This window comes from Haemaphysalis longicornis, unplaced genomic scaffold, assembly GCF_048455015.1.
Source record: "Haemaphysalis longicornis isolate Haplotype H1 unplaced genomic scaffold, Haemaphysalis longicornis Haplotype H1 scaffold_7, whole genome shotgun sequence".
NCBI lineage: Eukaryota > Metazoa > Arthropoda > Arachnida > Ixodida > Ixodidae > Haemaphysalis > Haemaphysalis longicornis.
Window position 1 is genome coordinate 58,982,458 of NW_027526422.1, and position 21,741 is coordinate 59,004,198.

The following is a 21,741-nucleotide window of genomic DNA, read 5'->3' on the forward strand; positions in this document are numbered from 1 at the left end:
AAGCAACAAATATTACTTGAAACGCTTGAACCATGCTTCAACCACTTTGTTTGTAGCAAGTATTTAAAATGCACAAAATTTAAAAAGATAAATAAAAAACATAAGGTATATTTTGTATCAAAAATACTTTAACTTGTAATTTATCGGACGCTGTCAGCTACGCCTAGCCGGCCTCTGCACTGCTGCTGGGCACATTGGTAAATACGCGCGCTTGCTTAAAAGCGCCCAAATTTGTTTCCTCATTACCTGAAGATAGCGAATTCCCAAATTAGCATGAGTTTCATCGAAACTCACATCGAAGTCAGTAAGGTTCTGTTGAAAAATCTCTCCAAAGAGTTCTCCGAGAAGAAAACAAGTACGTGTCCTACAATACTTCGCCGAAGTCTTTTGCTGCATGTTTCACGTGGTAGCCAGTCGCTTACACTGTTGTTTCTTGATGTTTCAGTTTCAACAAAAACATTGATTGAGTGAGTACGTTTACTCCCGTTTTGATGTAACGCTGCAGTCTGTAAATCGATCTTTTCTGAATTCCCGTTAATGTTCTACGCTGCCGCTTGTATCGAATGCCCTGCGCTTGTGTAGTGCCAACATCTGCTTTCGGACTCAAACCAAGCAAGGTTCGGCGTGTGAAACCCCGCTTTACATTTATTATACATTTCTGCGTATTTATGCCGTAAGCATCTGTAAACTATTGAATGTTATGCGAGATTCCCGCGGTTACTCATCATTTTTGTAAGCATAAAAACTACATCAAATCCACCAGGACTTCGCACACACGAAGACCCGCAGTAACATTAAGACAACGAATCATCGCTAAGTGGCCCGATAATGTTTATAATCCCTAAAATGACGATTGGTAGTAATCAACAAACGAACTACCTACAATCCTAATTCCTGGGGCGCTCGCTAGAATAGTACGGTCAGAGTCCTCTGGTACGAATGTCTCGTCTCGCATGGGAGTTACTGTGCTGGTGCTTCGCAGACTCGACCGGATCTTCCGAGCTCCCTTGAGACCTGCGCTGAAGCTCGTCGACAGACGGCGTGTCAGGCGACTGACCTGTCCCCGTGGCCGGGTCGTGTACCAAGTTGCCGGTGAAACGAGGGCATCCTACACTTGCCTTCCGGGCAGCAACTTCTGTACTTGCGACTCCTACTTGCGCCAAGGTGAGCCTTGTAGACATTTCAACACTTGTGATCACCCCTTAGACTTGCACGCAACTCTGGAAAAGACATTTCCTGCCTGTATACGAGTTTACAAGTTGCACAAACATTTTGCATGGGCAGATGCATACATGTATGTTTTGTCTCCTGCAGTCCTTTTTTGAAAAATTTACCATCCCTTCCTAAAGAAACTTGAGTGAAGCGCGAAAGCCAAAAGTGCGTCCAATCGATCGTCAAATCTTCAGAGACCCAAATTGCAGATTAAGAACTAACCCATGCGACGATTTTTCGCACAATAAGTAAATGCACCTATGAACAATATAAATGTATACCGATATGTGGTTTATGATATAATAATATAATATTGCACTCCTTATTCATGATCGATGCGGGGATTGTCTTATATAAAACTATTCCTTTTTCACAATTTTTCAAGTAACTGTTTTGACACAATGGAAGCCCGGGTTCAGTACGATGTGCTGTTGGGCTAGTTGGTGCATTATGTATCACGAAACTTGCGCTGAATAGACATAAACAGACGAAGGAAGATGGACGATGCGCAACTCACAACTAATTATTTGCAGGAAAAGAAGTTGCCTTATATAGGCTTCTGCAAGACAGAAAAAACACATAAAAGCAGATAGTAAAATCGATGGCAACACCACAATACTCAGAGCCCGCCAACCGCTTGCTGTCTAAAAAAACGAAACTCATTGCTAAAAAGTGATAATGATGGTTCACTGATGCACCCCTTGCGATTTTTTTGAATGAAGTACGATTCTGAAAGCTCACGCGCCACAGTGTCATGGCTTCTGTCAATGATAATGGTTTCTTTGAGGCGCGGCGTACAACCACAATCACGGCAATGCATGGGCAAATGTGATTCCAGTGCCTTTCTTGATTGATAAATCGTGCTCCCTAAGCCGATCATTTATGCAACGTCCGCTTTATGCAATGTCCTGCAAATAAATAGTTGTGAGTTGCGCATCGTCCGTCTTCCTTCGTCTGTTTATGTCTATTCAGCGCAAGTTTCGTGATACATGAAGCCCGGGTTCACGCACACACTAAGTGTCCAGCAATCTTATCAGAGCCTTTTGGCTGAACAACTGGTCAATGGGGAAATGCATTAGTTTTTTTTTACAGAATGCCATCGGTCCCACTACGACAGTTTTTGCTTTAAAGGTGTGTTACCTGTGCAGTGCAAAAACTCCCAAATTTAAATTCATGCACCAACCTGTTCGGACTAAAGACGTGCCTTCATAATCAGGTTTTGGATTGTGCACTTGCATTTCTTCCCCTCCTTTTTAATGGCCTTAATTGTTGGGTGTGCTGGCAACTTATTACTGTAGTGGACGTGCATTTCACGGCGCGCTGAAGGTGCGTTTCTCACGCTCGCTCGGGCGGCGGTTCGCGTTACCGGACCCGCCGGATGTACGCCGCATGTGAACCAACTAGCTTAGCAACCAGTTTTGTTAGAACTTGCTGTGTTGGCAAGTAGCCTTCAGGATAGGAAGTGGTTCTATTTCAAAGTCATATAGAGTTAACCCTCTTTCTAACAAAGCACTGGGACAGAAACGGGCTTCACTATGAATGGTATTTTGTCGAAAGCAGGGAGGCTTTTCACCTCAGTTAAGACCATGAAGCAATTGGAATGGAGGAAAAATTTAAATAGACTGATTTCATTGTAGTAAGTGTTTACTTTGAGTACTGCAAATAACGCAGTTGATTTGCCATTGCAAGCACAATTTTAGTGGTCTATTGACGCCACCAGCCACTGCTTCCTTGGTTCACTTTTCCCGATTTATTTTTGCCACCTCAGCCAGTCATTCATGTTAGACACACTGCTCAGTGGTGTTTTCATAAAGCGCTTTAACACATGCGAAAAAAGTTCTATACGTTATTGAAATTTATATTTCGCAGCGCTTCTGTTGTATGTTCTTAGTTGATTACAAGGCACAACTGGGCCTGATTATCCCACCGTCACCCAGAACAAATTCAAGCAGGTTTAGTTTAACCCTGGGTGCAATGTTGCTCTTGTGCTGCACACATGCAACCAGTAGGACATTGAGTGAAGGCATTGTTTGGCTGCATTAGGATACTTCGTATAAGGCAATTTATCGGACATCAGAAGCATTTACCCATATGTCTGGCATCATATGTCAATGTGATGTTCCTTTTTCTTTTTTTGCAGTGCTGCGAAAGCCAGAGATTCCTATGGTAAGGAGAGAGTCATGTGGGTTTCTTTAGCAGGGTGTCAAACTAGAAAAAAAAAAGAATACTCTTCACATCTGGGTTTATGTTAGAAGTATTGCTACAATATTTGTGTTACAAAAAGTGCGTGAACCAATTCTGCGCGCATGTTTCTCTTCGCCAGTAGTTTTAAAATCTTCCCCATCATACATACAATACGAATAAGAATAAACTGTAAGGCACTAATTGAGATATTTGCATTAAACTTGAAATAAGTACCAATCTCAATGTCCAAGCAGCTCATCTAGTACACATAGCAAAACAGCATGAAGAATAAGTGGTAACAAACTTGCTGCAGCCCGTACCCATCTATGCTTTTTTTTATTTTTGAAATTTTCTAGGGCTGCGCTTTTGATAGCCACTGCTTCCCAAACTCCACTATTGAGAGATCCTTCAAAAAGCATCGCCTCACCCATGTTTCTTACCTTGGACATCCTTAGCTGTGTCTGCCAAGTGCCTTTGGGCATGAATTATCCCCGTAATTTGCCAAACAGGACAGTCATAAGCCCCACTAACCGTTTTTGCTTCAGTTCCTTTTTAGCACCCCCCCCCCCCCCTCACTTTAACGTAATAAATGGATACATTCTTGCATTGCTTTGCATAACCTTTGATGGATTGTCTTTTCCTTGCAGTGTAAGCATGTGCTTGCATCGAGACTGGCTGAAGCTCTTGGGAAATGTGAAGACTCCAGTTGCACAGACGAGACAATGGCATACTTGTTGCAAAGTTTGCTGTAAATCCATGCTATCACCATCCTAGGATGTTGTTCTAGGTAGCAGCAACAGAGCAGTGCCCAAGTGCAAGAACACCCACGCACTTGACAGTTCGCAAACAATGACACAAGCTCGTAAACGTGTGTACATATATTTTATTGTATAAAAAAGTTCTCCAAAATAAAGCGTTTGTTCCATATAAACCCACTGGCATCCAAATATATGCGATCCTGCATGCGAAGGTTCCTTTGAGCAGCCAATATTAAAAAGTGATAGTACTCCTGAATCCAATAGCGAATAAAATACGTAGGTGAAATACTTCTAAAAGGCCAACAGAAACCAGTAAAAAGGAACTTGTAGTGGTGTTGTTTTCAACCTGCCAGCAGCACACTTGGGCCATTGCACAGCAAAACCTGTAAAATAAACAAAACACATGCAACCATGTTTAATGATATTCTAGCTATTTCAATGACACTTAATTTAGCTTACTGTAATGCATTGAGGCATGCTGCGTTGCACAAACTGGCTGAGTGCACACAAAGTCAATTATTTCTGCTTTTTAGCTAATTACAATCCTCATCCTTCTACTACTGTTGCAAGAAAACAGAGCTCAAAACACAGTTCAATTGAGATTGGTGTTTAACACTGGAAACTACATCTGGGCTTTGAGGCGCACTGTAATTGGAGGGCTATGAATTAATTGAGTCGACCTCAGGACCTTTAAAGGGGCCATGAAGACAAAATGCAAGTTAGGTTCATTCAAAAGATTGCTTTGTTGTAATCATGCTGACGCCACTTTTAACGTAAACTTCGCTCAAATAAGCTGTATAATTAGGAAAAAAGGGAATGGCCATGCGACCCACTAGATCATTTCCCGCAACAGAACCTATGATGTCATACCAGCCAGCTCTGCGATTGGTGGAGGCCGGGAAAAGCAAACAAATTAGGCAGAGCCTATAAGATTGCCAAACGAGCTATTTGCGCTTAAATTTAGGGCACATTCTTTTTAAAGCCGTAATAATGGTGGGACAAACAGTGGAAGTTACGAAAGCACACGTAAACACAGAAGTACCGATGCGCACTGCTGTTGGTACTGCACACACTATAGGTCTCTTCGATTTGGCTGCACTAGTTGCACCAGTTCAAGGGGTGCAGCACCGTCGTCCTCGTTTTGCCGGTGCCGCGCGCGCCCTCTGCACTTCCTTCCTCGTTTTGCCAAGGTGCAGGTACAGTGCAGGCCCACCTCGGCACTAGTTCTCGGTCGCCGTGCACTCGCCGAAAAGGAGGTGCCGGAATAGTGCAGCATGGCGTACGGGCCGCCCAACGCGTAGCAGACGACGCTGCGCGTCGTTTGACGGCGTGGAGAAGGACGTGTACCTCCTTCACAGCCCGGACGGGTCACCCATGCAGGGCGACAGCGGCTGCTACCTGTACGAGGCGTCCGGTAAGCGTTGTTGCATGCCGGCGATAAACACGTGTAGCGTTCAAGAGCGGTTTTATTTTTGGTCGTAGCCATGTCGGCCTCGTCGCGTTGCTTTGGGTCGCAGTTTGGGATTTCTCAAAGGCTGTGCCGACTTTATACATGCTGGTGTGTACTTTTGCAGACGGGCAGCACGTAACGTTGCGGTTCACGGCAGCCGGCGATGAGAATTTGCCCCCTCCGGCGCTACCGCCGACTTCCGCCTGCAGTGACGGCGATGATGGTGCAGCCGCACTGGCTGAAAATGAGGGGGAACTGTGGAGCGCCCGGAAAACGAAGTTCTACATCGCCCAGTACACCGCGCTCAAGGACTTGGTGGGAAAGACCAGAACACTCTGGTATGTTATTCTTTGTGTGCAGAATTACATTCAGGATGCCATAATTTCTCCCCGCGCTAGATCTCTGAACGCAGTAGCTGCTAATGAACTGTACAGGGGCGCTGGCATTGTCGCTCGAATTTCTAGTTCCAAGCAATTTAAAATTATTCACAGAATGCTAGCGTTCACACATCTTTTCCTCCTGCTTCGAGTGCTTCAAATATGTGACAGCTGAAATACTAATATCCTGATAGAACGGCACTTTATAGCAGCGCATGTTTACTAAGTTATAAATAAAACGTTGTGCACCCCTAGCATGCGACTCGTGTCAGTCAAGTGTTACTTTACTTTACCCATACATTACTTCAGCTGTGCTTTTCTTTTGTGTTTAGGACAAAAAACAGCTCTGGATTAAAATAACAGAGCTCATCAACAAAGAGTTCCTATGCAATATGACGGCCACCCAAGTGGAAAATAAATGGAAGAGTTTGTACCGATCATATAAGGCAAAAAAAAAATAACACTTCAATACTTCCACTGGCCGTGCCCCCACAAGTTGCGCACACGAGGAGTAAGTTGGAATTATTTATTGAACTATGCAACAGTTCTGGCATCCCTCATACCCTGAGTCACCTCGAGACACCATGAACCTGTTTAACCATTGAAATGTTCTTACAGGGAGCTTGCCGCAGTTCTAGAGAAGGAACATAGCATAAACCCAAGGATCCTTTTGGAGCCTGGGAAGGCAATCCTACCAGGAGGGAACCCACCCAGGGTAAGAGAAAATTGCATTGTGTAAGCAAAGTGCTGTCTGTTGGCGTGACGTTTATCCACAACTTCACCAGGGCCAGCACTGCAGCCGAAGGACCTTGAGGGTGGAGGAGATGGACCTCCTGAGGACTTGTCGGTGCACAACAAGGGGGGCCCTGTACCGAAGAGAGTGCAGCATAGCAGGTCGCAGCTTGGTCCACTCTTGGAGACGCTCCAAAAGATGGGGGAGGCCAAAGCGAAGCAAGAGGAGGCCAGGGAAAAGGCCATAAAGCCGGCCAGCAGTGGCAAGAGGCGAAGGCAAAGCGCCACGAGGAGCGAATGCAAAAATTCGACCGCCTCATAGATCTGCTTGCGACAAAGGACAAGTGAAACAAACAATAAAGACGGCGTGTCAGGACTGCACACTTTTTAATTTCATGCAAATGTTTCTTCTAGCAGTGCCAACTCTGTTTTCATGCAAATGTTCTCTATGCACATGGTTTGCACATGATGTGAACACCACCCTTTTTCAGATAGTTCCCAGCCTTTCACAGTGGATGCAGTTCAACAACATAGCAGTTTCCGTGATGTCGGATATGTGGTAACACAAGGCACTTTCATGTCGACTTTGCGTTGGCAGGGCAAGGGTGTCCACAATTAGCACTGCTCTTTAGCAATGCAATCTCTCAAAGCCTGAGCGTAGCCTCGTTGGTTGCAGTCGAAGTCCCCTTCGGAGGCGTCGTTGCCCACATCATCATCACGGCGCAATGACGTCAGCTCCTGCAGGAAGTCTGTCGTCGTTGCAGAAGTTGTGCAGAACGCACACAGCCATTACAATGTAGCAGGACTGCTCAACAGTTCTGGCGTCTACAAAGTACAGCCTCCTAAAACGCTGTTTCAGGAGGCTGAAGGCGTTCTTAATGGCCACTCTGCTGGCTATGTCGCCTATTAAAGTTACTTTTCCACGTGGGAAATGTGCACCCGTTGTCCCTGAATGGGGTCATGAGCCACAGCATCAAGGGGTACGCGCTGTCCCCAAGAATGTAGCTTTTCCCGCACTCGACGGCTGCGCGCTCGAAGAGGGGACTCTCTCTCAGGACGCGGGCGTCGTGCGCCGAGCCCGGGAACCCGATGAAAACGTTTCGGAACTTGTTTCTATCGTCGCAGATGCCTTGAAAGATGATAGAAGGCCACTTCTTGCGGTTGAAATACGACTTGGCCGATTCACTTGGCGTCAGTATTTCGATATGCGACCCGTCGATGCAGCCAATGACATTTCCAAGGCCCTTTCCACCGCTCTTGGCAAGAAACCTGGCCTTGATGCGCGTCACTTCCTCCACGCTACTTGGCCAGCCGATGACTTCAGCGCAAATTGAGTGGAGGAAGTGAATGACCCCTGTGACACAGGCATGCACCGACGACTCCGTCACGTTGAACTTGTCTCCGATCGCGTACATCGACACTTGCGAGCCGATGTATGTACACAAGCGCAATGAGGCACGTACTCTGAGCTGATATTTGTTGCCGGCCTTGCACTGCGCTCGGATAGTAGGCCGAAGCGCTGAACCTTGAGCTCAGACAATCAAACGTCTCCCTCGACAGCCTGAACAGCCTCTTGAATTCTTGTTCGTTGTATCTGCTGACAACACGCTCGTAGCCAGACGCACGATTGGCGTCTTCGCGTACCAACGCGCACGCCACGGAAATGCACACGGTGGCGAACTCGTCGTCAGAGTCACTGCACGGATCACTATACTCCCTGCCGTCGCTGTCGGAGTCGCGTAGCTGCGCGGCAGCTTCGAAAAGTGCCATGTCTGACAGCCGATCCATGCTCGCGATGCACAAAGCTCACGTTCGCGTCTCCCGGCTGCTGCTGCAGGCCTACACTTGTGTCCTCGTTTTGGTTGTATCCGGTGCGCGCTAGTGTCGTGGCTGCACCAGCACTTCCTGAACCGGCGCTGCACGCGCGCGACACCGGCCGGCACCGCTGCGGCACTTTTCGGAACTAGTGCAGCCAGTGCAAGCCAAATCGAAGAGACCTTATGCTTCATTTAGATGCGCAGCACTGGAGCGTTTTCGGGTTGTGTCAGACGACACTGGCCGATTGACGCAAGCGACGGTGTCTTACGTCACCATATTTGTCGAGCGAGCACCATGTTTAACGAAATGAATATTTTGTCCATGAACAAAAACAAGACAGGTTTAAATACGGTCACAAACAAACCAAAGGCAGAAAACGGTTTGCCGCGGTGTGGTGGTGCCATCTAGGTTGACTAACAGCAAGTCTCCACTCCACACCAAGTTTAGCTGAAAGACCTGTCGTTATGACGTCATTGCGAAAGTCATTCAAACACGTTTTGGTGCGAGAACCAAAATTTTAGCTTAAACTGATTAACTTCGCAGTGAATAAAGCATCGTTTGCTTCCGGACAAGCACTGGGGGCACTATAAAACAAACTTGTAGTATTTTGTCAGCATGGCCCCTTTAAGGCTTACCAGAATTTTCGGACACAAGAGTTTGTTTTTTCGCTCCATTAAAAAATGGCAGGCATGGCCAGGCATTGAACCTGTGACCTCATAATCTTAGTAGTAGTACAACACCACATAGCAACCACAGAAAATAAATAACTGCAAGGTGCAAGTTATTGAGTAATAAACTAGAAAAAGGATCCACTGTCTGTGCGCACCAGGCAATGCCATTGCATACCTTGATTCTGTGGAGAACGCAGTGGACTCAGTAGTCGGCGCCAACTGTTGGGTCGGTAATCACCTGCTTCTCAAACGATGGCTGAGCAACCCAGTAGAGGGCATCCGCATAAATCTCCGTGCGCTGAGTCATCTGCAACACGCGGCAATCATGTTTATTTTAAGCACATGCCATCATCAGCAAGTTTTTGCTAATCTGGCAACCTGGAATATACACGTTGACATGCTCACCCTGAAACCCCAGGCATCTCGGACTTGACGGCACAAGTTCAAATCAACCTCGGTCACCAGGAGGCCGTCTTGGGTCCTGGACAGCCCCTGGAATGACCAAACATGGCAAGGGCTTAATTTCAGGTTTTGACACATTACAATTATAAAAGAACTTGTAGTTGCTGCCTCTCACATTGCGTCTCACAAAAGGAAGCAAGCACTCTAAGCCTTACTGTGTTCATGGTGTGCTTCAAGCTGCAGAAGATATAACACAGGTCAGTTGAAGACATGCGGTTTTACAATCTCAATTCAGAAAAAAAAACCAGTCCAAGTTATGAAAGCTCACGTGCTAGCTTGCAAACAAAGACCCGGGTGACTACCTAGGTTTGTGGCACTTATTTTGAGCACAGCTTGATGGCAGCAGAGTTCTTTGGTGGGATGCTGAATTTAAATAAGTTAGTGTAGGGCAGAATGTTAGTTATATAACGAGTCGCAGAAGCAACAACAGATGAGCAAGTTTGCATGCTGCCTTTATTTTTTTCTGTATGTCATTATATAATGAGGACTTGCTATGCCCTCTAGTGAACCAGTGATTGATTGATTGTAGGGTTTAACGCGCCGATGCAATGCAGGTGATGAGGCGCGCCGTAGTGGAGGGCTCTGGATTAATTTTGACCACCTGGAAATCTTTAATGTGCGCTGAAATCTTGTACACACGGGCTTTTTTGCTTTTCGCCTCTATCAGAAAAGTGGCTGCGAATCGAACCCGCGTCCTTGGGCTCACCAGCACAACGCCTTAACTCTTTCCTTATGGCGCCATAGACCATGGTTTCTCAAAGTGGGTTCCGCGGAACCTAGGGGTTCCGCAGGCCCCTCCTCAGGGTTCCGCGAGCCACTGATAAATTCCTGGTTCCGCAGTCGCGAAGTCACTTATACGGTGAACCCGAGGTGCGATCGATTTGAGGAACCTCCAATAACTCACGCCCGAGTGTCAGTAAGCACATCTCGGCGCATAACAGAAACGCGCGAGCTGCAAAATAAATCTCGCCAGCAGCTTGTAGCCAGCCAGACTCCGAAAACGGGCCGCGTGGTTAAGCTATTGCACTTGAATCTCGGCCGTATATTACCCCCATGCGCATTTCTGCTGTTTGGAGATAGGTACCGCTAGCGTACGCGCTTACGCAAAATCGACTGGGAAAAAACACTCTTGCTTGCTTTTGAATTTATTGCACGTTAATGTAGCATGAACAGAATGAAAAATGGCCAGGGAGAAGGGGGGGGGAGGGTTCCTTGGCACTTCACGGAGCTTAGCAGGGTTCCCTGGGAGCAACATGCTTGAGAACCCCTGCCATAGACCATCGGACATTGAGTTCCGATGATTTCAAACGTCATGCGAAAGCTATAAACGGCGGCTGGCGGACAACTAACGCCATTTGGCGTATTTATTGAGAACTAATTTTTCGATTTTATTATGTTTTGTTGATATTTCGCGTGCAGAGACCGCACCAATAGTGAAACTTGAACCTACGATACTGGCGAGTTGTGTGAGAACAGCGCCCGCTGTATTTGGGCTGTATTTATAAACAAAACGGGCTTCCTATCTGACGACTGCGGCTTTACACATTGATGTGTAGAGTCTGGACAACGTACAATGGGGATATCTTGCCAAATGCGCCGCGTCATATTGCGTTATCGCCTTCATGATAGCCTGGCACTCATGTCAGATTACTGCTACGGAGCGATGCGCTACACTTCTCAAGAGTGCTGGATTTTTTTTCTGGTTTTTTACCACTAAAGTGAAAAGGATTTTGTGTCAGAACACAAAAAAGTGTGCTTGGATGCATGACCGACTTACACTCGAGTGGCTTCGAGGAGTGGCACAGCCATCAGTTCCGCTAGGTTGACGAGCCCACAAAAATACAAAACTTGGTGTACAGAGTTGATATATATATTGAATCAGCCAAGAAATGCAGGAACAATTTGTATATCTTAGAATTCCTAAAATAATTTTTAATCTCATTACAATCGCCTATATACGTTACGTGTATACTTTTTTGTGCATTTTTTTCTGATTATTTGACTAATAAACAGTAAGTAATTGTACCTTTCACAAAACTGCTGTTATGTGTTTGTAAGAGCAATCTATAAGCTACAATTCCATGCATAGCAATGCTAAATGTGTCCACTAGCTCAAGATAAAGAAATAGTTTTGTGGAAGCACTCAAAATCGGCCGTTTTTCCGCCGTAACGAAAGAGTTAAGCGCTAACCAAATGGAGCGATTTTGCAAGTGATTAGGGGAGCGACACGACTAGTGATGAACTACTTTTTGCCGCGGACCAAATTGCTCATTGATTCGCTCAAGAAAAAGTTGCTCACCAGTTGGAAGTGGCCTGAGCGACCAGCCAATAGGAGAGAGCCTTAAGAGGCGCAATTTCCAGCTCAGGGAGAAAATGAGGGGAAAGGGCGAGCGGCGGCACAGTGCATCCTAGAAAAGTATGACCCTCTGCTCACTGAAATACGTTAATTTCCAGTTTTGTGACAAATGCACACATAAAAAAACCCTGCAGCTGTGTTTACTTCGATAATCATATTGCGCGCTGTGCAGCAGTATTGGGATCGCGTTTCAAAGTCACTTGTGCGATCGCTTTCGCGATCGCTCTCATGTGGTTGCCTCAGCAAGCGACTGGAATGAGCGATTGTGGATCTCCGTCGCATCGTTCGTTGCATTGCTTGCAAAAAATCGCTCCATGTGGTTAGTGCTTTAGATATCCACCAATCTACATGTTGGGTAGGGTGATGAACTTACAGGGGTTCGGCTTCCATCGGGAGCAGTCACATAGCTGGAGCCTGCAACACATGCAGCAGCAGAAAAGGCACACATGTGGTTTTCAATGGAGACTGGTCGAATACTGCACTAACATGGGCTTTTTTTCTTTTTTGCTCGCATTGCAATCTTTCTTTTATTCATGCTCATTTTATAGATAGAATGACATGGTGCTGCACCTTTTGCAGTTTTGCTAAATATAAAATTTGTAGGCAAACAACACACAAATGCTTGCAAGGTAAACAACATGCCTTTCTTTTTCTTCAGACAATTAACCCGATGGAACTTCAAAAGATACATGTCAGGCTCTAAGATTCTTTTTCGTAATTTCTTACATGCTATGTTCGTCGATCGAATTCCACCAAGGATATGCAGTAAAAGCTCGTTAATTCAAACTGATGCCCTGGTCCCGGCAGAGCCCTGTACACTTCAATGGGGGAAAACTACCAATAATTTGAATGCGTCGGTATCCAGACCGGTTCATTCAAACTAGGATCCTCTGGTTTTCATCGCTTCTCGCAGAAGTCGGCCCAGGAGTCGGCCCAACATAGACGGAATCGACCGAGTATTTTTAATTTTGATTGCCTTGACCCTGTCATGCAAATAAAACCGTTTTCAAGCATGACCAGCGTCATTATTTTGACATTAGATCAATTAATTTTGTTCGCTGTTCAAGCTCCACGAACAATATTTACGAAATCAAGTGCCACAAACGTTCGGTAGCGCCTAATTTGCAATGATGAGTTTAGAGGTGGCTTCTTTGTGTTCTGCTTGCGCAGTGTGGCACGATGTCCATTTATTCTAGCGCCTACAAGGTAATTCGAACTCCCCTTAATTCAAACAATTTTATGGTCCCCTTCGAGTTCCCATTAACGAGCTTTTACTGTATCAAATCGAACAAGGGTGCATTTTTAAACTGTCATGCGCCTTGAGAAAAGTTGTCAACGTACCGTAAAAGTGTCCAAAATCCTTGTGAGCTGGTGGAAGGTAAACGAGAAAAACAAACAGCGTTGGGGAAGCTCCAAAACGATTTCTGAATCAATGGGCACGCTTAACTAATGCAGGCCTACCTTGCTTCTTGTCACCAGAGGTAAACTCCCGAGGAAACACCTCCTGCGGGGTGAAACGGAGAAAGCAGTTACCATGGTGCAGGCCGCACTATGTTTGATCGGTGAATGACACTATGCAGCGCTCGTAAAGTTGCTACATGACAGCCGGCCATTTATAAGTCGAGCTCAGCTCTTAGGCTCTTCACTTTCTCTGTTGAGAACGTTTCTGGAGGGGCCCCAAGTGCATGCAAGCTATAAAACTGTTCACATACGCACACACAAAATTTTTTTTTAAGTGAAGCTTGTTCGGTGTTACTGATGGCAGTGGCATAACCAAAATGCACTGCAGCAGGAATGCAAACCATATTCAATGGAAGGGCACAGGATGATGATGATGATGATGACACAAGAAAAATACGCTTCTGGGGTCGGAATCGAACCTCGGTCTTTTGTGTTTTGAAGCCGACGTTGATCCAATTGCGAGATTCCGACACGGTTGAAGCAGTTTGGATTTAAAGCGAAGCTTTCTTAGCCTCACTGATGGTGGTGTTGTAACCAAAAATGCACTTCAGGAAAGCCAGCTTTACACAATGGGACGGCACACGATGATGAAGAAACAAACAAAAAAAAGTTACAAATGCTTCCTGTGGTTGCAATATCGAACCTGGTTCCCTCTTGTTATGAAGCCGACGTCTATCTGATTGCACCACCATCGCATTCGGGACACTTGGCACTTCCTTTGGGTTCGTTGCATGGGCACTGCAGTAGCAGCTTTGACTTTGGCACTTCACCATTTGATTTTTACGTGCAAGAAAGCTTCGCGTTTCAACCATCATTGTCGTTAGACCGAGGGGATTTAATTTCTTTTTAAATACTAATTTTTTTTACTAATCACTAGAACTGGTGCTTCTAAAATATATAAGGGAGAAACTTCAGGAGTTTTTCTCTGGTTTTTTTATGCGTGACCTGCAATTTGACAAGAATAAAATTTTAATTTACTTAACTTTTACTTTTTTCAGTTACTGGCTTTGTTGAGTTGTTTATATTAATCGCATGTAACAAATAAAGCAAGACAACTTAAAAACCCTGAGACATGAGTCTCAGGCTGAGGTTAGAGACATCAGTCTCCATAGTCTGCCTTCAAAGACAGCGATTTAACTTGGGTTCCCACATCTCAGATCACTCAGAGTTGCTATTTTAAGGCACAATTGATGCCAATTGTGTAGTGCTACCATTGAGCCAACATTTGTCAGATCAAACGATTCACAGCCGCGATGAATAGCAACGCAAGGATTTCAGTACAAACAGTTACGCAGCCTACGAAAAGCAGGGAATCCAGAAACTGTTCCCATTTATCCTCACAATGTTCTTTAATCTTGCGCCATTAAAAAAAAAACGCCGCTGTTGGCTTCAATGGCTCGGCTCCAATTCAGAGAGGCCCCTACCGTTCCGACACGGTTGATGGCGCACGTGAAGTAGTTGTTGGCGATGGCCGCGTTCCTGGCCTCGACGTGCCACAGGTGCTCGCTCAAGCCGGCCACGGTTGCCGAGGGGTTGAACACCACCTCTGCTCCGTTGGCGCCGTACATGAGCCAGTTGAGGGGGTGGTGCCTCCCGTAGCAGATGTTCACGGCTATCTTTCCTGTTGGGGAAAGAGGAAGTAGTATCCCTTGCCGACAAATTTCAGCGTCTACAACAACTACGACATTCAAAGTTGTGCAAAAAGAAATTTAAGGTTAATCCCTCTTTTGATTTAACCCTTTGATGCCCAAAACTTTAGTATTTTGCTTAAGTGTGAGAAGTTTTTTATTGTCTAAAAGGACTTCCAACATCACAAATGCGAAGTCAGAAAAAAATTTGGTTCATTAGGACAGACACTAGGACATACTGGGCACTGGCTGCCCATATATCACTTGATCAAGAGAGCTGCCTTGATCACCACAATTTATGGTCCAAGTGAAGACAACAACGTAAAGTTTGTATCGCTATCATTTGTAACAACAACAAAATAGCACAATTTCGGTTACCTGTCACTAGCCCACTGAGCCACCCGGGCTCAATGCGAGTTGACACGCGTAAAAAATATTGTTTTTAGCACACGGAGGTACGTGCTGCCCCTCTCGTCTTTAATTTTCAAAGGTCCAGGATCCTTTGTCTGTCGATAGATGGTGTTATAAATGTCGAAAAAAAAAAACCCCACAAAGTGCGAGAGAAAATATTGTTTGAGTTGCTGCTCCTGGGCAACACTGGGCATCAAAGGGTTAATTGGTACAAACAAGGGATATTGCAGGTGATGATTGTAGTAATGATGATGACAATAGCAGTAGTGAGGATGCAACACAGAACAAATGAATAAACAGACAAATTTCTGCTCCAAGCCTAGGCATGTGCTGTACTCTACAAAGAAAAAAAGAAGGTCTTACCAAACTGTGTCTGGAACACAGGATGCCCCAGCTTTGATTCCATGTAGTACGTCGACTGTAATACAAATTCAAGATCGGTTGAGAACAAGGGCCACCTCTTGTTAATTAACACTGCAACACTTGTGCGGCAACCCCCACCTCATTGAAGTCGCCCACTCGTGGAATATGGTTCTTGCGGGATTTGCCCAGCACTGCGCCGCTGTTTGAGACGACCACTGCTGCGTTCCACAGGACGTCGGAGTCGTCGCGTTCAAGGATTGGGCAGACGATGACCATGTTGTGCTTCTTGGCCATCTGGAATCACGTGTTAGAAAGAAGAAGGAACGACTATACCAAACAGGAAGTTTAGAAAAGGCCACTAATGCTTTTTCCCCTCCTCTCCTAAACAACTCTGCCCACATCTGCAGTAGAGATTATGAAACAGGCCATAAATCATAATAGGGCCAAAGTACAGTTAAAACATATTTAACAAAAGCCAAATGTGATAACAGCTGTTCTGCACTTGTGACAAATATGTGAAAAAACAAAGTCCATAGCTAGCATTTTGAGACATTAATGGTTTGTGCCAAAGCCAACTGCTAAACGGAAAGGTCATACTCAAGTAACCTTTTGTTTTAATTAAGAAATCAAAGTTATCAAGCTGTTTGAATTGTTCATTGGCATTTATGCAAGTCTCAAATAAAGAACAAGGGGGTGCTTTGCTCTGGTGAATAGGAGGCAAGTGCTTGTGTGCTTTACAGTAAGCTGACAGAGCAATTTTGTATTGTGCATATACCAACTTGCAAACAGTGTGCTTCCTTAAAACATCTCTTGCTTTAAGAACTCGAAACTAAATCATTTTATAGCTCCCCACTTATAGTGCACAAGTAGACTGCTCTAATGGTGTCTTGTAATAAGACAAAAAAAAAAGATTAAGGCAACAGAAACACAGTGTAGCATGACAACTAATACGAATAGCTTGTATACAGGCTCCAGCATGTGCCCTATTGGCGTGTGATGCTTTGGCGGCAACCTTTTCCTGCATAAAATTAATTGTGGGCACTAACAATAAATTTGCATAATGTAAATTTAAACTGATACATTACCGGCCACTCGTGAAAATTTTTGGTGGTATGCTCATGGTTTACTACATAAAAAGCCCTTCAAGATGTAAATCAAGAACGATACTTTTTTGTGCGCTTCCAATATGTGCCACATATTTTAGTATAAGCTGCGTAAAATAAACTTTCAGTAGCCCTGCGCAATGCATAAAAAAAAGATATCTCCTGCAAACAACAGATTAATCCACTGCAAGCTTCACCTGCTGGCATAGTTGAACGGATGGCCCATGCTCGGCAGACTCTGCAAACTCGCACCATGGAGTTTTCTCCCTGGTGCAGAAAGCAAAAGGCATGTCTGAAAGAAAAAGAGCATCGTCAATTGTACCACAGACTTCTGTCCAATAGAAACTGCTTAATTAAACAGAACCATACTCAAAGTTATTTGGGTTGTTATGTAGCACATCTCAACAATGGCATTATTTTTAGATGTAGCACCTGCTAGACTAAACAGACTCACCTATTTACTTGAACCATTTGGACTCCAAAAGGATTTAGATACCATTTGGATCTAACGAACTTTCACAGTAAATCTAATGTAAACTTGGTAATAGCGTTCAAAGAATTGCTGCTGTGAAGAAGGACGCAGTAGGGTGAAGTGAATTTAGTCTAGACTGCTACCCACCCCTCTAGCTCAGCGGATACGACATTGGTGCAAGTCAGCATCCCAAAGGTGTCAGTTTGGTTTCTTGCTTTTTAAGAACAAGTACTCTTGTGTGCACAAGACTTCGATGCAAATGAGAGATCCCTAGGTGGTCCACAACGGCACTCTTCACAGAAGAATTCAGAAGTTGCACCCATTTTGAACTGAACTGGAGTGGTTCCACAATGTTCCACATGCACGCTGCATCCATTTCAAAATCCTCTCAAACACCCAAAAAGAACGCAAACTTGGAATTCCCGAATGTCAAACCAAAATCTGAATTCTTAAACTGAATTTCGCAAATAGATCTGAAGCAGCTAATCGATCCATTAACGAAATCAACACGAAGTGAGCAGGTCAGAGAACAATATTCAAACAGTTTTTGCATTCGAGCGAGTTGATCCAAGTCCAATGAAATGCAGACAACCAGCCTCAACGGGCCAGAAAAATTCGCCCCTCCCAAATGGACAGTCGAATGTGCCACTAGTTTAGACTCCCTGGGGACCCGCCGCAGCGGGTTAGTGGCTAAGGAGCTGTGCTGCTGAGCTCAAGGACGCGGGTTCGATTCCCGGCCACGGTGGGCACTTTTCTGATGAAGGCGAAAAGCAAGAACGCCTGTGTGTCGAGATTTCGGGCACACGTTAAAGATACCCAGGTGGTGAGAATTAATCCAGAGCCCACCACTACGGTGCGCCTTATAACCCAGGAGTAGCTTCGGCGCGTAAAACCGCCTAGGTCCACTTCACTTGGCAAGTATCCGTCCCAGCTAGGAGGCACTCACGCCAGGTCTCCTGGAAGCAGATGACGTTGACTCCGCACAGGGCCGCTGCCTCGACGATGGTCTCGATGCGTCGGTGGAGGGCCTCCCTCTGCGCAGCCACGGGCTCGGTGGTGGGCAGCACGATGCGGTTCTGCACCAGGCCCAGGCGCACCACGCGCGGCGGCCGCATCTCCTCCTTCTCCGCAGTCACCTGGTAGCCCTGCAGCTCAAACTTGTGCTCCTTGGCCAGGGCCAGCGCCTCGGGGCTCAGGTCCAGGGTCCTGCGGGGGCCGTGAAGCCAGTTTATGTGCACGGGGGGAGGACAGCAATTAAGCTACATGCAACAGAAATGTCCCGGGTGCACTCCCTCCCTCAGAAGAAAAGTTATGAAGACACGGTGTGAATGTGTGCTTGTATGCAGGCAATTGTATGCCCTTTTGACTGGAAACAGTGCCTCAAAAACAGGGACACAGTGAAGAACAGCAGACATCTAGCAACCGTCCTTGTGTGTTTGTAACTGTGAGGCACGTTTTTTCCACGCTGGTTCCAATCAGGATGCCACTCCAACACGCCCCAGCTTGCAACGCTTCCGTAAGAATGTCTACAGTAGAGTAGGAACCTTTGTTTCCCCGTGGGACTTTCAAAACTGGGGGGAGTTGTTACAACCAAGGAAATTTGGCATTTGTTTGCCTGTGTGTATGTGTGAGAAACACACACACAAGAAAGAAATTAGGTGTTTTTATTATTGTTATTATAGGTGTTATTATAATAATAAACGTATTGTTATTGTTATTATTATTATTATTTAGGACTGCCACCCTTTTGAAGGACAAAGAGTTCACATAAACATGACATACTCCTGTTTAGTTCTATAGTTTCTCTACATGCTAAAAATGATTCCAACACAATTCCCGTATACCTGTTGGCCCTCTTTTCCAGTATTTTCGGTGGCGTCCACTAAAGAGAACCACATTCTTGGCCGGGAAGGCATCTCATCTGGATTCCAAATATTCACATAATCCTACTGCTAGTTCACGATGAACTAGCATGCATACTAGAGCTTAGACAGACCTTTGTGAGATTATGTGCAACGAGACATTATGTGTTAATGCAAAGCAACAAAACTATCGCTCCCACCCCCCTCCTGTCAGGTAACACTGCTGTATGAGGCACTGTACAAACAGAATGATTTGGTGTAACACCAGTGGAGGGGTGTTGATGGGAAGCATGCTAATTGATCTTTTTCCTCCGCAACCTCCATTCGATTGCAGGCTCTTGCAAAGTGGAAGCCAGCTTGGACAGGGCGTCCAGTTGCAGCCACTATAGACACCTCAGGACAGATATGGAGAGCTTTATAATAAACGTTTAAATTAAAGATGCAAACTTGACAATTGACACAAAGCACCAACAAGATAAGAAAAAGCAAACAAAAGGACGTAGAAAAAGAGTGAGTTTTTTCCCCCCCCTTTTTTTTCCAGATCTTCAAGGATAGCATTTTGAAGATACATTAAATCATGCGGGGTTGTTCCATCCACTCTCAACTGTCCTGCGCTTTGTCGTCATTGGCGACTGTTTTGTATCCCAGTGCCGACCTCTTCCAACAAACTTTAGTCAGTGTTTCGGTTCAGCATTTCTGTAAGCGTTTCTTACATGTTCTTTGTTTTTTGTTAACACAGCTACTTTGTGAAGTACTAACCGGCGAACGCTATACTTCAAGTTGGCCGGGCCACATTACGTTAACCATTATCATCCAGTCTATTATTTGCCCCGTCTTTCACTGCTCTCCCACACCAAAAAGAAAGTGTTTGGCTCAGGTAAACATGACAGTTGATAGCACCAGGAGAAGATGGGCGTACACATTGAAGTCAACTGAGCCACAGTGCTGTGATCTTCCTTTATTTCTATGTTCTTTTGCCTTCGCAGTTTCATAACATTCCCTTGTACATCCCCTTTTGCCTATCAACATTAGCTGGTTCGACTATATATGCATTCAACTCATAAAAAAAAAAAAAAACGGGGCCAACATAATTTAGTTCCCAGGTGTAATTCATCTGAATCGCTTCTGGATTCCTTTATTTCCTGCTTGCCCCTGCAATGACCTAGCTGGCACGTCACGTCCCGCAATTGAAACCCGAGCTGAATTAATATTCGCGTCACGTATGCCTCACATTATGTGCCGAGAAATGGCTTCCCCCATTCAATCCGGACGGAGCGGAGGAGGCGGTGCGGATAAAAGTTGAAGATTCACCCTGATGTATCCGGCTGCGTGTTTTCCTTTTCCGATGTTTTTTATTTGATTAAGAGAGCAGATATTTGCCTAAAAAAGCACGTCCACATTCGATTTGTACGAATCTACGACACTTCTTGCGAATGTATAAAAGAAAAGTAAGAAAAAAAAGCACGGTGTAAGCATCGCAAAATACAACAACAACAAAAAAACGGAACTTTGAAAACGTGCTACTGTGTCTAAACTGAATTTACTGACACGTCTTTTGCACAGCACTTTTAAGATCGGGATATGAGTGATGACCACCTTACACGTCAGCTGAGAAGCACAATGGAGGGGCAGATAAAGGGAGCTTACCCGAATTCTTTTCCGTACAACACTTTCCGGACCTTCTGGAGCTCCTCCGGAGGCAAGTGGTCCGCAAGGACCTTCTCGACGCTCTCAAGCTCCTGACCGGCCATTTCTCACAAAAGCGACAGTAGATATCAGTCACGGCGCGAGAAGTTACGGACGGGACGACTACTCCGCACGGCCACTGACAGCGGTCTGGGCGTCTGGGCCAGCAAGACGACCTACTTGCTCAAGACGAGGTCCGCTGGCGAAACCTGTTTGACCCCAGCGAGTGGAAGTTCAAGCTCACTTGCGCAACCCCGGATGCTGGGAGGCTGCTCGGGTCGTGATCTTTCTCCTCCACGCGCTCCGTCGCAGATAAAACCAGGACAACGTAAATGCGTCAGAGAGGGAGGGGGACATGGACATGGGTGATCCACCAATTTACGCCTCTGTGTCGTCTGCTGCCGTGCATGCGTTGCATTGAATGACCATGGTATGTCCACTACTGGGGAACATCGCACAGCGTATGTAATTTTCTAACAGCGTATAATCTTTTAAAAGATGTATACAAGGTAAATGGTGTATAGTCTAAAGTATCCCAATGTTATTTTTGTGCTTACTACTATGATATAATTTAAGAAGTGTAAAGTCTTCTAAGACTCATGCAGATAGAACAGTCTTTAGTTAACTACAAAATGTTGTATGCTGCTTAAAAAAATGCAGCAGCTTTTGAAAAAAATAAGGCAGGCTAACAAAATGTAAAAGTTTCAAACATAACTTTAAAGTTTTAAAACGAGC

The 21,741-nt window shown here is 45.3% G+C and overlaps 3 protein-coding genes across 3 annotated transcripts; 2 read left to right on the forward strand and 1 right to left on the reverse strand.

Moving 5' to 3' along the window:
- The first annotated feature begins 167 nt into the window (after positions 1–167).
- Positions 168–4,277, forward strand: LOC144145759 (zinc finger SWIM domain-containing protein 7-like). The gene is made up of 5 exons (XM_077677473.1): positions 168–355; positions 446–467; positions 983–1,164; positions 3,353–3,378; positions 4,044–4,277. The coding sequence occupies exons 1-5, from the start codon at positions 274–276 to the stop codon at positions 4,146–4,148; spliced, it is 417 nt and encodes a 138-aa protein (XP_077533599.1). The 5' UTR covers positions 168–273; the 3' UTR covers positions 4,149–4,277.
- Pyd3 (beta-ureidopropionase pyd3) lies at positions 4,260–21,460 on the reverse strand. Its single transcript, XM_077677470.1, has 12 exons — positions 20,968–21,460; positions 18,405–18,664; positions 17,184–17,278; positions 16,022–16,177; positions 15,884–15,938; positions 14,906–15,102; positions 13,482–13,524; positions 13,362–13,388; positions 12,394–12,434; positions 9,608–9,694; positions 9,378–9,509; positions 4,260–4,537 (listed from the first exon to the last, which is right to left on the reverse strand). The coding sequence occupies exons 1-11, from the start codon at positions 21,069–21,071 to the stop codon at positions 9,405–9,407; spliced, it is 1,170 nt and encodes a 389-aa protein (XP_077533596.1). The 5' UTR covers positions 21,072–21,460; the 3' UTR covers positions 4,260–4,537; positions 9,378–9,404.
- Positions 5,090–7,353, forward strand: LOC144145758 (uncharacterized). The gene is made up of 4 exons (XM_077677472.1): positions 5,090–5,568; positions 5,729–5,942; positions 6,600–6,696; positions 6,767–7,353. Exons 1-4 carry the CDS (start codon positions 5,529–5,531, stop codon positions 6,959–6,961), a joined length of 546 nt encoding a protein of 181 aa, XP_077533598.1. The 5' UTR covers positions 5,090–5,528; the 3' UTR covers positions 6,962–7,353.
- Positions 21,461–21,741: the final 281 nt, after the last annotated feature.

Bases quoted from the DNA above. Each gene is read 5' to 3' on its own strand.
- LOC144145759 (XM_077677473.1), top strand. From the start codon at position 274: ATGAGTTTCATCGAAACTCACATCGAAGTCAGTAAGGTTCTGTTGAAA. The intron at 1,165-3,352 runs GTGAGCCTTGTA...CTTTTTTTGCAG, and splicing joins CGACTCCTACTTGCGCCAAG to TGCTGCGAAAGCCAGAGATT. The intron at 3,379-4,043 runs GTAAGGAGAGAG...TTTTCCTTGCAG, and splicing joins GAAAGCCAGAGATTCCTATG to TGTAAGCATGTGCTTGCATC.
- LOC144145758 (XM_077677472.1), top strand. From the start codon at position 5,529: ATGCAGGGCGACAGCGGCTGCTACCTGTACGAGGCGTCCG. The intron at 5,569-5,728 runs GTAAGCGTTGTT...GTACTTTTGCAG, and splicing joins CTACCTGTACGAGGCGTCCG to ACGGGCAGCACGTAACGTTG. The intron at 5,943-6,599 runs GTATGTTATTCT...ATGTTCTTACAG, and splicing joins GGAAAGACCAGAACACTCTG to GGAGCTTGCCGCAGTTCTAG.
- Pyd3 (XM_077677470.1), bottom strand. From the start codon at position 21,071: ATGGCCGGTCAGGAGCTTGAGAGCGTCGAGAAGGTCCTTGCGGACCAC. The intron at 16,178-17,183 runs GTGAAGCTTGCA...ACGTGATTCCAG, and splicing joins CCGTTCAACTATGCCAGCAG to ATGGCCAAGAAGCACAACAT. The intron at 15,103-15,883 runs GTAAGACCTTCT...TTTCCCCAACAG, and splicing joins TGTGTTCCAGACACAGTTTG to GAAAGATAGCCGTGAACATC.